The sequence below is a fragment of the Neolamprologus multifasciatus genome, chromosome 18, assembly GCF_963576455.1.
Source record: "Neolamprologus multifasciatus chromosome 18, fNeoMul1.2, whole genome shotgun sequence".
NCBI classification, from domain to species: domain Eukaryota; kingdom Metazoa; phylum Chordata; class Actinopteri; order Cichliformes; family Cichlidae; genus Neolamprologus; species Neolamprologus multifasciatus.
The window spans coordinates 26,080,727-26,098,008 of record NC_140456.1 but is presented as its reverse complement, the minus strand read 5'-3'; the positions used below and the strand labels follow the sequence as shown (position 1 = coordinate 26,098,008).

General features: G+C 39.5%; 1 protein-coding gene across 1 annotated transcript in view; it reads left to right on the top strand.

Annotated features, from left to right (window-relative positions):
• The first annotated feature begins 4,293 nt into the window (after window positions 1-4,293).
• Window positions 4,294-17,282, top strand: part of slc1a7a (solute carrier family 1 member 7a) — a 40,566-nt gene continuing 27,577 nt past the window's right edge. The window contains exons 1-2 of the mRNA XM_085140236.1: window positions 4,294-4,880; window positions 10,719-10,798. Of these exons, the coding sequence (XP_084996362.1) occupies window positions 4,740-4,880; window positions 10,719-10,798 (221 nt within the window). The 5' untranslated portion in view covers window positions 4,294-4,739. The remainder of the gene's footprint in view (window positions 4,881-10,718; window positions 10,799-17,282) is intronic.

The window sequence follows — 17,282 nt, the reverse complement described above, 5'->3', positions numbered from 1 at the left end:
GATAACCATATTATATATAATATTTTATATAAAAATATTCATTTATTTCAACAGGTCAGGATCTCTTTTTCAAGAGAGACCCGTGTCTCAAACACATGTGAAGCTTAAGAGTAGACAAACACCTTCACAACACATGATACAAAGACACATTCTAGATGTTCAAAAGTTCACAAAGCATGTCCACGAGTTACTGCAGATACATATAAACAACATTTTTAACTGCGCCACTGAAATAAGAAAATGTAGCTGCAACGGTGTATTTAAATCAAGTCTTTCCGAATCCACTGTGACTAAGAGGAACACCTGATATCAACTGATGATATGATCCTAAAGAGGATCATCAGGGGGTCCTTTTGTCCCTCTTTGGGGGGATACTCCCACTAGGTTTAAATCTGGGACTCCCCACCATTTGACCTTAGAACTGAAGAAGCTTCTTGGATGAGAGGTGAAACGTCTTCAAGCAACTAAAGTCCAGACGCTTTTCTTTGCAAGCTCCTTTGACTACGATGACCTGGATGACTGAGAACTTTCACAGACATTTCTAATGCTGTTATTGCCGCAAAAGGAAGAAGCAATATTTGAAGTGAAAAATTAACATTTTAGTGAAAAGCAACAATTTCTAACCTAATCGATGCTTTTGCTCATATATTCTGTTTCCTTTATAACTCGTTGACGGAATAAAAGTCATCTCAGAGGAAAATGTAAAACATTCTGGGTAATTTTTGATTAGTGGCATTCATTTATGTATAAGAATGGTATTGATTTTTCTACCAAACTTACAACAAGAAAGTAATTAGGAAAATCTCTATTTCTTTACCCAAACACTTTAAAGAGTCTTGCTTGTGTACGTTCTCTGAGTTTTAGAATCCTGAAACGGGTAAATGAAATTCAGTTGCTTTTTAATGAGGTTCCATTTTCTGGCATGAAGTGAAAGAACAAGAAAACACACGGGATCCATCCATCAATATCCATCTCACTATCCTTTGTGCCTGTTTGCGCTTTGCAAGCTCTTCCTACAGCATTTTGATTTAGAGCAAGGTCTCTGCTTGGATTATCGCTGCTGTGTTAATGGTCAGAAAGTATTAGCTAGAAAGGCATTTTCCTCAGGGAGAAAAGCTGAAAGCTGGGCTCTTGAATAGTCTTTGTCCCAATCGCAGTCAAGTAGCCTGTGGCTTTTTTAAATTGCATTTTTTGCAGGTTACACAGATTGTTTTAGTAATTTGCATTTGAGACAGCAGCACATTTGTCATGCAGGTGCCTGTTTACATCCAAGTCTGCATATTTGGGCCCAGACAGCAGCACATCCCAGAGCTCAGCCACAGATTACACCGCAAACCCACAGCAGATGTGGCTTCTGGGATTACAATTAGAGTAATATCACCCATCATTTAAAAGGTTGTTGCGTTAACGTAATTAGAGAGCCTCTGGTTTTCCACATGTGCAACACATGGGGCATTGTTCGTGGAACTGAAATGAAGCATATCTGTTGCGCAGGACTGTAATCGTTGTGACAGAGACATGAGGTGGAGATGCACGTGCTTATGTCAGAGGTATGGGTGAGCTCTGAGACCTAGACATGGAGAAATCAGTGAAAATGTTTGCAGGTTTCTACATCCCTACAGATTCCTGAACACTGTGAAATTTCACAGTTTATTGGAAGGCAGATTTTCTGCTACATGAATCTAGTAACTGTGGTCATGTTAATACCCACTAAAATCACAGGCTATGACGTATTGCAGCTATTTCTTTCCACTCTATACCCGCCTTGTTAAAGTCGTGATAAAAGCTGGAGGAGACAGCACACAAACAAGGCTTGGTATTGATTTTCTTCTTTGCCAGAATTCAAAAGTTTCATTTTAAGTATATTACCTTCTCTCACATTGCAAGAGTAAGCAACACTGTGAGACGGCCATCTGAAATTTCTGACACCTCAGAATTTAGTCCCAGGCTATCTTGCATGAACCCATATTTTATTCAGAATAAACATCCGAAAGCATCAAATTTTTAAGCTGAGACTTTTGATAATGTCATGAATAAAATGAGTAAAGTTCAAAGAGTTTCTCAGAAGTAAAAATGGGCAGCGGCTTATTAATCGGCAAATAAACCAACAACAGATGACTTTCAGAATAATACGCCTCGATTTAAATTTGCAAAGCCTTTGAATATTCCATCATATACGCTACATAATATAATATGTTTTTATTTACATTTAGCACAACACCCCAACTCTTTTGGAATGGTGGTTTTAAAAGAGCGATGCAAGCAGATTTTTATCCTCAGTACTGCGGCAATGAAAAAACTCATACACTAATGCATATGATAATGATAATCGACTCTCTTTGATAACAGACCTCACTGGATTCAGTCACACCATTTAATTGAGCCTCTGACTTCCAGCTTCAGCAGCTTCATTTAATTTCCCATCAAGTAAGAGACACAGCACAGCGGTGTCAGTAGGCAGGAGATGATTGATGATGATGATGATGATGATGTGTGTGTGTGTGTGCGCGCGCGCGTGTGTGTGTAGGTGTCTGTATGTCCATGTGCTTTAGTGGAGCACATGGAGATGTGATGTTGAGAGGACAGTTGACTGTGAATCCCTGTTAATAATCTATAATCATCACTGCAACATGCACCTCATAATAATGCACCTGATGTTAGGGTGGCTAATTCCATCTTTTAATGTATGGGAACCACTGTGTACATGGTATGGATACAGTCCACAGTTATAGCATACATATACATGGCGTGGAAGCAACATATACTACCGTACAGATATTATGTTCTTCAGATAAAGACTTTTTTATTTAGCAAATCTATTCCAGAATTCATTAAATTCATAACATTTTAGCTCAGTTACGCCATTAAATATATTCTTTTTGCGGTGTTTTAAACAAAATCTAGGATTTTTATTGTTCATTGCTTAAATCCCACCATTTGATCCACTCATAGTGTTTCACAAAACACTATAACCACATTTTCAGCGAGTGCTAAGATCCCATTACAGCAAAAAATGATGACTAACTTTGACTAACATCCCCTAGATGATGTCTATTTTCTTATCTTTACACCAAGTGGTTCAACTCGCTTTTAGGACTCGTGTTTCTGAAGGGAAAAGTTAAGTTAATGTATGTATTATAATATGGTATTTTTCCCAGTATCAAGTTATTTCATGCTATTTTATGATTGTTTTTCAAGTAACTAAGAGAACAGTTCATAAATAGATCATGTTTGTGCTATGTGGAAAGCTATAACCAGCAACACAGTAATGACTGAAGTTCTTCTTTCCTGTTCCCCTGTCCTCTTCCCCAATCGCTTGGGCAGATGCTTCCTCCAGTCTAAGACTGCTGGAGGCTTCTTCCTGTTAAAAGGATGTTTTTCCTTCCCACTGTCAACAAGTGCTTGCTTATTCTGGGTTGTTTGATAGTTGGGAATGTACAAAGTATTTTCCTTATTTTAGTCTTTTTTGGCACTGTTGAGTTTTATAACTGTTACTCCAGATCAGTCTCAAATTCTGGATAGTGTACCAAGCAAGACTTACCCATCTCTGAGTAACTTTACATGCTCAGCTGTCCATATTTAATCTTTTTAAATCATATTTAATCAAGTCTATAAACTTGATCGGATCATCAGAGAGAACAACAACAAATTATTAAATACAAATTATTAAATAAACATGCTGTTGCTTTTGATTATTTTATGGGCTAAAAACAAATAAGTCCTTATCTTGTAAACATAAATTTTCATTAGTATTCCATGAATGATGCAGGAAAAGCGGAATATGTCACACTACATGTACTGTCTACATGTGATTACAGGTCCTTGCTACACAGCTCTAAATATTTTTCTCCACCTCATATCAGTGTACCTGTAATATGCTGGACTTTGCATAATTTATGATGCTCCAGCGCATATTCATGTACTCAGCCCAACTGTGCGCGTTCTTATTTCTGTCAGTGCGCAGTCAGCTGGCATCATGTTCACTATGAGTGCATCTCTGCAAAAACAGAGCAACAGTTCATCAAAACCGTTGGGCATAGTTTTTACCTGAAACTGTTTGTTTACCTTATGCAGGTGTATTTGGATTGTTTTTTTCTTTTTCTTTTTCATGGTCTGGGAAAATCTGCTGTCCAATTGTTCAGAGAGCTCTCTAATCCAGCCTTTGATCTGAGTTGTGCAGTGAAGCCTAATAGGATCGTAGTATTAACCCCGATGACAATACCACCAGCTGTCGCAGAGCCCCCTGTTGGTCACCAGCTGAAATGTGCCTGTGGGGGAAGGGCGAGGAGGGTGCAGGGGTTGACTGACAGAGAAAGAGACAGAAACAGATTGACAGGGATCGGGAGAGAGGATGTGTGTGATGCTCAAAGTGAAGTAACAGAGGAAGAAGCTCAGAGGAGAAAAACTCCTGAAGTGCTTTATTTTTGGACGACTACCTCTTCAATTTTACTTTGAATCCTCCTCCATTAGCTAAATGACTTTTTTTTCGTGCGTAATCTACTTTTTTTAAAATTTTTTCCTTAAAAGCATACTTTTTCACTTATCAATCTCTACATTTATTCCCTTTTCCCCCTCCCACCTGCTGCATCCACACCCTGATATTTTTCCAGTGCTGTGGCAGCTGTTGGCTCTCTGATTTCTTGATATGGCTAAATAAGAGGTGGAAGGGTGGGGGGCTTGCCGGCGGTTTTCTTTGAGGGTTGAGAAGTTGAAGAGGGAACCAGGAGAAGAGGAGGAGGATGGCGGTGGCTCTGGAAGAAGTTTGGGGGCGGGTGAAAAATGTCTGCAAGCAGAACGGACTGCTCATTCTGTCTGTGCTGGCCGTGGTCATCGGCTGCCTGTTGGGCTTCTTCCTCAGAGGCAAGCAGCTCTCCGAGCAGGTCAGTTAGTCCCCCTACTCCCACCCCCAGCACCCAATATAAATGCGCTACCCTGCTGGCCCCTTTCTGTCTTATCTCCCCCCTCATTGTCAGCCCCTGGATCCTTCTTATGTGATAAAATCAGATCCTCACTCCCCTGTATCAGCCTCTTTAACTCCACTCCATGTCATAACCACCAGCATTTACATAAACATACTCTCAAGCTGCAATTGCAAAAGGGAGGCCAAAATACGACATGAAAAGGCCTCAGAGGTGACAGTATATTTTTTTTTAAAAAACTCAATCAAAGTGGTTTGATTGCTCCTAGAAAAGCATCAAAGGTCAGACTCATTCACGATCCAATCTATAAGCTAAAGCAGGGACACTGAAATAGCAAAGGACTTTCCAAAGATAAGGGAATTGTATTTCTCCAAGTTTAAAATGTGAAACAGGGCTTTTCAGATCGTCTATGGCCTGTGTGAATCCATAGAAAAGGGATTGCTGGTGGGGAGATTAGTTGTCAGTTGCTCGCAGAAAAAATAAAATCACATCAAGGCATGCCATTTATGTTTACTTATATAAGTCACACAAGACTGAATGGGAAGAGATCTTCAATAGTCGGAATTCAGGAGATGCTAAGAGGCTGCTGAGAAAGCATGTCTAAACTAAATGTAACTGAAAAATGACTTTGATGTGCTTGAAACAGAATTTTTTAAAAAATGGGAGTTGTTTGAAAATGAGTGATGAGGACGTAGATGTGTGTGTGTGCTGTTGGATATATGATGAAATATGTTGACACTGTGGGCATTTGAACATCCGCCTGCTGTCAGAGTCAGCCGTACGACATCCGTGCTTTTGTTTTGATCCGTGTGGTGCAAAAAAACCCAAAGCTGTGCTTTTATGACAGCATCAGTCATCTGTTTTATATTTAGCACACAAAGCTTGAAAAGGTCCACACGTAGAATACCTTACTCTAGAATGGGCCACTGTTATTTGGCAATAGCCCACAGCAGGCACTCAGAATCCAAAGCAGTGCTAAGGGTTATGGCACATGTCCACCAGCAGGCGATCCAGTGAGTCCCACTGTGAGTAAATGCGTGTCCTCTTTCTTCAACTGCTGTCTATTAAGGGTTGCTGAAGACACTGAAGTCATCAGTCAGCTGGCAACTATAGTGCTGTATAGTCCGTAGATCCTTGAGACTATTTGGTAGCCACATCAAAATTCTTCATAAATAAATGGAAGTAAATGCATAACGCGTTACTGTAATCCGATTACTTTTTTCAAGTAATGAGTAAAGTAAGGGATTACTATTCCAAAAACGGTAATTAGATTACCGTTACTTTCCCGTAGGAACGCTGCGTTACTGCGTTACTAAAACCGTGATTTTTTGCTAGAATGTCTCATAACAGTGACGTAAGCAAGTGCGATGTTTGTGACAACAGCTGTGTGCAGATCAACAATGGATAATATATCAAGTGCGGGAGAGAATGTGAGCGTGCAGCGTTTAAAGCGTGGAAGTACTGACCTTACTTTAAGTTTGAGTCCATAAAAAGTGACAAAAACATTAGTGTCCGTTGTGCGTGGGAAGAAAACGTCTTTTTACAGCGAAAAAAACCCCTAAACTTCCAAGCAAGCACCGAGTGCACTACCACGTAATGGGAAACTCACAGAGAAACTCGCGGATTCTTCCACTGACCGCTGCGGCACACCTGCACCAGGGTAAACCTCCGCCTACCGCACTCCTGCTTTACAGGTGAAAATAGAGCAACAGGACCGCTAGTCTTTGACTTTATTTATTTTCTGCTGTGTTTTACTTGCATCTATTTGAAAGAGTGAGTGTAAACACACAAAAATATATATTTTATGTGCTGGAATGTGCAGAAAATAAGTTTAAATGTTAAACTAATTTCTTCCAGTCAGATAATGTTGCATATAATTATATTTTTGCTTGATGCATAAAGTTAAAAGATTAAAACTAATAAAACAAGTTTTAAAAAGGGACTTTTCCATTTGATTACATTTTGTATGATGGATTATGTAGAAAAAGTAGAACTGGGCTGAAAGATCTATGGCTTTATCACCTATTCAGGTTGTAAAGTGTTTTTAAAAAGTAACTAAGTAATTAATTTAAAGTAGTATTTAAAGTCTAGTTAATATTTATGGTCTGAATTATGGTCTCGTGGAGCTTATGCCAGCTGTCATAGAGTGTGAGGCAGGATACTGTCTGCACAGGATTGCAGTCCTGTCAAGGGCCCGGCTCATTTTCTTTAAAGAAAAATCATTTCTGTCAGATAAAAAGCCAAAAGATCACCAGTGTACACCCTCTGAGCATCATGACTGAACAACGTTTTATGACAGTTCATCTTACAGTCTTTGAAATCCTGAGAGCCCCACAGTCCATCACTGCCATTCACAAATTAGCATCAGGGTCAAAGACAGTGTTTGACTTGAGAAATAAAAATTTTAACAAATGCTCAAAAAAAAGAACAAAATCGCACTGCAATCTAATCTGCCGTAATAGTAGTCAAGAAAAACTGCACTGTTACACACAAATGTGACATGTCTCGTTCTACACACTGTATAGCAAGTTGCAATTTTGCTTTTAGTATTTCTGCTTGCTGATTGCCCACCTCAGCATCCTGACACAGGGAGGAAGAATATGATGTCTTATGCTTGCTATAAGTTAATATTTGAAATATTTGTTTAACTCTAGTTCAAGTAAAGAGGCGGAGTAAATTAATTTGCTGATAAACGACACTAAACAGTTCAGTGTGCTTGTCTTTGACGGTCTTTGTGGGTTGAAATAATGGGAATTGTGTAAAGCAAATAATATGAAATAAAATAAATAAATAAATAAGCCTTCACCAAATACAGTAAAGCAACAGAAGAAATGACATTTACAAAATATCACTGAAAATTAAACAGTAGGAAGATGTATACACCCATTCACACACTCACATGTATCACATGTGAGTGTGTGAATGTGTGTGTGAATGGGTGGATGACTGGATGTGGGAAGCGCTTTGGGGTCCTTAGGGACTAGTAAAGCGCTATACAAATACAGGCCATTTACCATGTAAGGAAATGTATTAATGGTGCAGATTAAAGGTTTGAGAGGTATTGCCGTTTAAAATGTAATTTTAATTGGAAGTTATGGCTCACAGAAATGTCAAAAATAAATGACAACACGTCACAAAAACAGCTCTGTGCACACTGTAAGAGCACTCAAAGGCTGATTGTTTCCCAGATGGTCTGTAACCCTGCAGCTCTGTGAGCACAGAGAATATTTAACATGCACTAATTGCACACGTTGTAGAAAGCTACTGTTGCAGAGTGATTCAGCAGCCCAGCTGCAATTTAGAAACACATTAGTTTGCCATAAAACAATCAACATCAAGACAAGGCTTTGATAAAAGCTTTGATGCAAGTGTTGATCATCGGGCTTCGTGGCATAATCTTTGGGTTTGCATACAAACAAGCATACACGTTTGCCAGCCCATGGCTTCAGCGTTTGTCCGCAAGTACCACATGTCTAACAAAGAGTTTGCTCTGCTTTCAGCAGATGCCAGGACTCAGTGGCAGCTGTGTTTGTCCCTCACACGCAATACAAAGTCTCACACACGCACATAAACGTGCGTGCGTGTACATACTGCGTTCGCCCACATTGTTACACACGCGCGCGCACACGCATGGCCATTTAGCCTTAAAAGCTCTCCCACTTAAAAACAGAAGCAAAAAGCTTCTATTGCTCCATCATCTCATGCACAGATGTGATGTACTTACATTTCATTTGTTCCAACTCTTCACCTCCGTTTTGCCACATGCCCCCCCCTCCCCCACCGCCCATCTGTTTGACCTGCTGATTAGGTAATCAGTTAAGTGCAATGTTTTTTGTGGGAGCTCTTCTGTAAAGGCTGTTGATCGCAGTGATATCAACCAAAACAATATGTTTCTGACATATCTGAATAATAAGTGATAGATTAACTGTAGGTATGAAAAGTCATCACTGACATATTTATGTTAACATCAGTGTACCCCTTTTTTTCAACAGATTTTCTAGTTTTTTTTAGGTTTCCACCTGTGTAGTTGAAACTAGTACAATATTAGGGTGGAAAAACACCTGATAAGCTCCTGGTTTCTTTGCAGAGCTGCAACTTGACTTTTAAATTAAATTTAAATTTAAATTTATTCTAACATTTTTATACAGTAATCTGACTTTGAACACTTTGAAGTATTTGAACACCTGCTTTAGGGGATTCAGACACTATCTAAATCTATCTAGTCTATTCAGACTGTTCATGTGTTCTGTAACTGCTTCAAAGTTTCTTGACATTTGCTTTTAAAGACTTTGTCACAGTGTGTGGATTGTGTGGAACAAAGGGCTGATAAAAAAAAAAAGGTGCAAACAAAGGCCAAGGAAAACTGATGCAAAACTAAACATTAAACTAAATTGGGTGAATTAAAATACAACATGAAGAACGCTGACACGGACATGAACAAACCTGGACATGTATACATGAGACCTGGAAACATGGTGTGAAGGGGAAGTGGGAACACATGGGGAAACAGCTGATTAGAATGACGGGGAAGTGAAACTAAACACAATGAACATGAGACACCAGACCTCTTCAAAATAATACAGGAAACATAATGAGACTCAGGAATAAGACTTAAACACAGGGGTGAAGACACAAGGAGAATCTAAGAAACAATGAACTATAACGACAACCTAGGAATAACGGAAATGACCCTGGATCGTGACTGATTCTTTTTTCTTTTCTTATACATATTCTTGAATTTTTACGTAACAAGTGGCTTTGATGAAAACTTGTGTTTGTTTTTGACAGCTGAAAATAAACCATAGGTGAGGGTAGGGACGTAGATCGGTTATGGTCACGAGCTGTGGGTAGTGACCGAAAGAATGAGATTGCGGATACAAGCGGCAGAAATGAGCTTCCTCCGAAGGGTGGTTGGCCTCTCCCTTAGAGATAGGGCCAGAAGTTCGACCATCTGGGAGGGGCTCAGAGTAGAGCCGCTGCTCCGTCACATCGAAAGGAGCCAGTTGAGGTGGTTTGGTCTGGGCTTCTCTGCTTGAGCTGCTGCCCCGGATAAGTGGAAGAAGATGGATGGATGGATGGATGGAAAATAAAGGGATGAAAATTGAATGAAAACTCAACCTACGTCACTCAAAATTTCAGTTGAAAAAAATGGAAAAATTCTTTGAATGTGGGATTACGTCAAATTATGATTCAGTGTGATTGGTTCAGTGCTTTTTAGCTGTACTATGAACAGAGCTCTAAACTAGTACATGTTTAATGCCATCCTTGTCCTTGCTTTGCAGCCATTGTGTTTTGAGCCAGTGTAGAAGTTCTTTTAGCCAGAAAAATAAGAAAGATGGCAACCCTTTTCACACACATGCACAAAAGACACACTGAGGCCTGTTCAGTTATTGAATGCAAAATGATGTTACTGATATTGATGTTGGATTTTGAAAACAAATTTAGCCTTTGGTTGAAAAAACCCCAACAGATAACATGCAATCTGAAAGTGACTGAATATAGTGTGTAAAAGGTCCATACCAAGTGACCTAAGAGGTTTGCAAGGCTCGGAGCATTTCTGCAGATCCAATCTGTTTTGTGTCATCTTTACATGGGAGAGTGTAATCTAAAGGGCAGCTGTATACTAAAAAAGGGTCTGTTTGGTAAGTTACAAAAAGAAGGCAATGTCTGATTTAGAGAGGATGTCATTTTACAATTTGTGTTACAGTAATAATAATGATGTTGACATGGTGTTTGACCTCAGATTTGTTGGCAAAGTAAAAAAACAAAAACAAAACAGCTTTTCTCTTCTGCCTGCAGGAGGTCAAGTACTTCCAGTTTCCAGGAGAGCTGCTAATGAGGATGCTGAAAATGTTAATTTTGCCCCTCGTCGTATCGAGGTAAGGGCAACACAGCTCTGCACAACACAAACACATAAACACAACATTTCAGTGCCACAAGTACTAAATGCTGAAGTGGATAAAAGAGCTGTTTAATTATCTACACTGACGTTGGCTTTCAGCGCTCCAAGCCAATCGTGATTAAGATAAACATTTTTACGGTACACTGAAGTCTTATATTATACATAATAACAATATTGTGCTGCAGTGATTAGTAAACAAAATATCTGCGGTCCCCATTTCGACATCAGTGTCACTACACTCGACTCCTACCTCTATATGTAGTGAATGATTTTACAGGTTGCACACCGTCAATTATGGTATTGATTATGACTCTGAAAGTGGACAGTGTGAGAAATCAGGGTCTCTGTTCCTTTTCTACCATTATGCTGTTATGTTATGGTGTGTTTACTGTAATCTACAAGAAGAGTTCCTCGTTGTAAAGGGAAAAAGAAATTAAATGCTGAATTATAATATAAAAATACACATCTTTCTATTTTCAAAGACATTTAAAGAGAGCGAAGCCATTTGAGAAAAATGTTTCTGCAAAAAGAAACTTGCGGAAATAGAAAAGCAAAAATTCATATTGCCATTTTCAAAGTACTTTTTTGTCTCAGACTGACCCGAGGAAAAACACCTCCCGCTGTCACTTGCTGTCTGGTGACAGCAGGAGGTGTGGCTTTTGTCCACAAAGAATCTGCACTGACTGCAAACTTGAAAAAAAAAATCTACCTTGAATACTTTTTAAAAAGCAATTTGTCAGCCATTCATATGAAAACCCAAGAGCAGATACCAGGTATGAAACTGCAAAGCCAGTCCACTCTACCTCCTCGGTTATACATTTATATATACAACACAGAGCGCAGATGCACAAGTCTTCTTTTTCAAAGAAAACACACTGTGGGAAATTGCTGTGAAACAAGACAGAAAAAGGCAATTCTGCATGCTTATTGTGATAAGACGTGTAAGGCCTGTTGGATGAAATATATTACCACTGCAAGGCAATGATAAAAGGCATCTACAGATAAGATTTAAAAGAGTCAAATAAAATAGAAGATTAAAATAAAGCACATTTGAATAAAATGTATTAAACAGGAAATTTGGCTCTGGCATGCAGCTAGACTGCAATGCAAAATATGAACGTACTGCAATTATAAATGAATCATGATCATACTCTGATTTAAGTTTAAAATTGTGTTGGTTGAGGGCCTACAGGAACCACGCCCCTGCATGGCTTCATGTTGACCGAGGCTGCTGGAAAAAGCACAGCCTGGATCTCTGTTCTCTGATATTTACTGCGCCCAATTACATGTTTCAGCATTAAAGATTAAAAAATAATGTCTATACGCAAGTAAAGCTGTTGCCCTTTTGTAGCTTCAGATGCATTCTTAGTAGAGCACAGCTTGCCAGATTCTCCAGTTTGATTATTTTAGGCCCAAAGCTCTTAGTTGCCTGCATGAGGTCAGTGATGTACTGAACACACACACACAAAAAAAACCTCCCAAAACAAATCATGCGAACGCACCGGTTACATGCAGGCTGCTTTGCGCAATAAGCTACTTACAATCTATGCAACAGCAAAGACTGGATGAGAAGTTAATCCTCCCTCTCTCTGTCTCTCCCTCTCTGTCTCTATCTCTATCTGACAGTGTTTATGTGCCTTTCTTGTGTATTTCTCTCTGTCCGTCTTTTTCTCTGCAGTAAAAGCATGAAGCATTGTGCAGTCATTTGCTATTTATACACAGCCATGATCCATTCCCCCAGATTCCCAGATTCAGAGCAGGGCATCCTCTCAGCGCAGGTTTCTTGCCAAGAACGAAGCACGTGAGGACAAGAGACGTTAACTACACCTAATCTGAAACAGTATCTGCAGGCAGGAGGCCAAATGCAGCCAAGTACAACGCTCTGTTAAAGCACACAGAAACTTGAAAACTATCAGGGCGACTCTATGATGCTCTGAGCGTGGAGATTCATTTGAGTCTGTAGCACACAGATCCTGATACCTGCCTGGATCTCGATGGGGGCGATAATGGATAATAAAGGTGGAAGGGATGACTTCTTACTGCTACACCTCCTGCCTTCATTTCTTTATAACTCTTTACAGGCATGCATACAGTGCAGTCACGCAAGCAATGTCCTGCTTTTGTCGGATAGCTACACTGGGATGCACAGACTGGCTAGCTGACATAGTGCACGGTACAGTAGGGCTTATGTAGGGGTGAATATCCTTCCCAGCCCTATGGCCTGTCTGTCCCCATTTTTCCCCTCCCACTGCCATCTGCACACCAGCCAAAGCGGAAACCAGATTATCCCATGAACGCGTCATGCTGAATCAATGGCAACTGCACTTTGTGCCTCCCTATGATCCCTGTTTATTTAGTTTCACAGGATTGAAATTAAATCTTTGTTTTAATTGTAACAAATACGGACAACGCGACGTTCATTCGGTTCATTCAGGGTCCGCTTAAAGGGAGCATTTGCATTTTGATGAAGGCCTTTAGAATTTAATTAAGTTTGGCTCAGATCTGAAGGTCAGAGATGAAAAGCGTTTTGTATTTTTTTTCAAAATGTGCAGCATCCACACAACGAGCACTTTACAACCACACAGTGAGTAAGGAATAATTGGCAGCAAAATGAGCGTTACAAAACAGATCTGAGTGGGTGTGCCACAGGTTGTTTACACAGTTTTCAGAATTTATTGTTTTTGTAAAACACACACACACACACACACACACAAAATGAATTGGATAGAAATCCAGCTGTTTGTATGGGAGTTTAATGTAGCTCTCACTCTCTTAGACTGAATCAGAATCAGAATCAGAATACTTTATTGATCCCTGGGGGAAATTACTTTTTGTTACAGTGCTCCATTATAAACCAACATTAACAAGACAGACAATACGCTAACTAAGAATAGTACAATATATATATATACATAAGTCACTTATTAATAAATAGCTGGAAAGGAAACGTGTAGTTGTAGCAGAAATCTCAGGATGTGTTTTCTTAACGATAGTATCTGTTTTTGAGAATTGCTGTGATTTTTATTTTGCCCCACGATACGACACGCGATTAATTGCTCTTTGTGTGGCTCAATAAAATTGGCAATGCCTGCCTGATTTCAGCTCTCATACCTGAGGCAGGTGGTCAGCTACGGCGCACTTAGGTCAGACAGCCAGAAGTTCCCTGTGAATATTTCCCAGGCAAAGACTATAAATAGATGTATAAAGAACTACAGTAATTTAACTGACACGTCATAAGTGAATGACATATAAAGGACATGCACTCGACTATAGCACCAAATTCAAGTCCTTGCACCTTTTTCCTTCGTTGCTGCATTTGGACGATTAACCGTCAAGCTGCAGAAATCATGTTGCAGTTGTGCAGAGCTGTGTTTTTCTCTTTAGCTTGACTGTTTTGTTTCATTCCTTTATATTTCATCAAGTGCTTTTTTTATTATGGTATTTAGGAAAAGTTTCTAATTAGCTGCAAATATGCGTTTAACCTCGCTGTGCTGAGACAGCTTGACGGTAAAGTGGGTCTCGCCTACTGAGTAAGAGAGAATCTGATGCTGGGCTAGTTAAATGTATTTGAATTGAAATGAACTTTACAGATTTATTTGGTGACCTGAATGTTTGTGCATTTAATCAACATTATTATAAATCATAAAACTGTCAAGACAACATTCGCTTTGTTCTTGGACTCAATTATGGTGTTTAGGGGTTTTTACTAAAGCATCCCTGTGTAAACGGCTAAACAAGACTGAGCTCAAACAGTACAGCGACTGCCTGCCATCGTCTGGCTTCGCATCTGTTGAGAAGAGCGAATATTTTGGGTTTCTGGCAGATACAGCAACCCAAGACCTGGGCCAAGACCTGTTCCATACAAAGGTCATTGTTTACAAATGCAGATAAGTTAAAATAAAATAATAAAAGTCTATCATTAGATTGTAGCCTGAGATTTTTAGTCTGCATTTCAGCAAGTGCCTTCCATGTTTTGTTTCCACATGGACTCAGTAATCAGGCTACAAATGAAAACCAGAAATCGTCTGGCACCCAAAGTCCTGCCTAAAGACTGTTTACAGAGGTTAAATCTTAACTCTGTACTGCCAGCTGCCCATTTTGCTAAAGGTTTACTAAAAGAGACCAACATCACAACATTCATTTTTATAGGATTCGTTTTGCCATTGTCTGGTGTGCTTCAGTCTTGGCCCTGATCCCTGAACCCTGAAAGGGAGATAAATAGACCTACAGCTAAAATCCCAACCGCATGCTGTATAGTGATGTTAGTTTGCTGGGGAGGTCACACAGTGCACTTTGAGGTTTATAGGAAATTGGTTTTCTTAATCTCAGCATACAGTACAGAGAGTCAGATACCACAGCAATGTCTGGCAGAGCTATGCACACTTTTCTTCCTGACTAACCCTGATGCCCATACAGCAACCCACCAGCAACTAAAAAAATATGAATTTGTTAATAAGTCATTTATTAATACATAATTCTACCGAGTAGCAATCAAAACAGTGTTCTTAAGCTTCTCCATGACTCCTTTTGCTACAAAAGACACAGGCTTGTATTAACTTTCATAAGGTGGGCAAATGTTGCAGCTGTTCCTTAGAAAAATGTCTGGAAATGACTGCAGCGATGATTTCAAAATCTAACGTTAGTGGACTAAACTTACTGACCGTCTGATATTCAAGTCATTTCTCAAAAAGGTAAACATGACTTTTTTCTACATGATTTCAGATTGAGCTCTGTCTAGGTGCCTCATTCTATTTTGAATGCACAGACTGATGATTGATTTGAAAACCCTTTGAATCAAAAGTCTAAAAAGAACCATTTTGATGAGATTAATGTACCTATTAATGACAAGTATGCTCCTGGATAATTCTGGCCATTAGGAGCGACGGAGCCTCTTTTTTACAGTATATTGGCACAAAATTATAATGAATACTCTGAATATATTAAGCATTGAAAATAAACTGAACATTGATGCAATCTCCTGAAACACAGGTCATAGCATCACTGGATTGCCACGGATTCCAAGGAGTATATACTCCATTGCAAGGAGTCTCTGCCTCCTCTGTTTCATCTCGATGTGGGATTACTGTAAAGCTCTAGCTCAACGAAGGTAGAACAGGAAGGAGTGTAAGCCCCATATGGTCCAAAAATCTTATGGCAGATCTGCTCTGCATGTGCTTGAACCATCACGGTCAAGGCAGCTACACATGGCAGGCTGTAATCCTACCTTGGCGCAGATATCAGAGAGAAGGACAAAGATCTCCAAATATTTCCTAGCTCCTAGCTTAAGATTTTAATGACCATCTTTGTATATATGTGACATAAATTCATTATAATTATCTCTTGCGACTCCAGTAATGTCTAGCATTAGATCTTAGGCTGCCAACCAATGTACAGTATATGCTAGTGGTTTACAGCATGGTTGGTCCTGAGGAATATCTATGGGATACCAGGATGAGTAAAGGCAGTTATTCCCATTAGAGCACCGAGACGGAGCGGTGGTTAGCATTAGCTTGGTTCACAGAAAGAAGCTCCTGGGTTTGAATCCACCAGCTGGACAGGGCTTTTCTGTGTGCACTTTTCATGAATTCTCTCTGGATACTAAATACCAGCTTCCTCTCAAATTCTAAACTTTCTATAGGTATGAATGTGAGCTTAAAAAGCTGTCTGCCTGTGTTAGCTCTGCGATAGACTGATAGCCTGTCCAAGGTGTATCCTGCCTTTTGCCCTGTGGCAGCTGGGATAGACTCTAGCATTTACTGCTATAATCAGGGGTTAACATGGACTACAGTGATCTGGAATGGCGTTGCAGGACCCTCAACAAATGAGTGCTTAAATCTCATTTGTTAATCTGATTGGCAGATTAGGGTAATAGTCAATACTGAGTTAGTTAATTTCTCACGTGCAGTCTGTCACTGCTTCCAGCTGATGATAAGGAGACGTTTGTTCAGTAATAAGAAAATGATGGCATCCAACGCCTTCCTTACACCAGCAAGGCATCCTTTTTCCTATTACTATAATGCATTCATGGTGCAAGTTGCAAGATTGCATTCACAGATACACTGAAGCAACTTTTCCTAAGTAGAAGGTCATCTCAAAACACCTTAACAAATATCAGCAAACACAAAGTGCTTATGTGCTGTTTTTCATACGTTGTAACTTGGTAGCTAAATGCAGATTTGCTAAATTTCCCAGGGAGAGAAAAAAAGGTTAATGTGTGACACTTTCAGAGTTGGGGAGAGATACTGTAGAACATCTAAATAATACTAAATTGTTGTTATTCAAATGTTGCATGAAAATACTGTAAAAGATAATTTGGTTCAGTTTAGCGCAGGGTAAATAGCATTGTGGTAACATTTATAGTAATGCTACGGTGGCTCAGAAAGGTCAAACACACTGTAGCTTAGAAAAACACCAGAAAAATGGTTCAAAATCACACACAAAAAAACCCTGAATAAATCTCA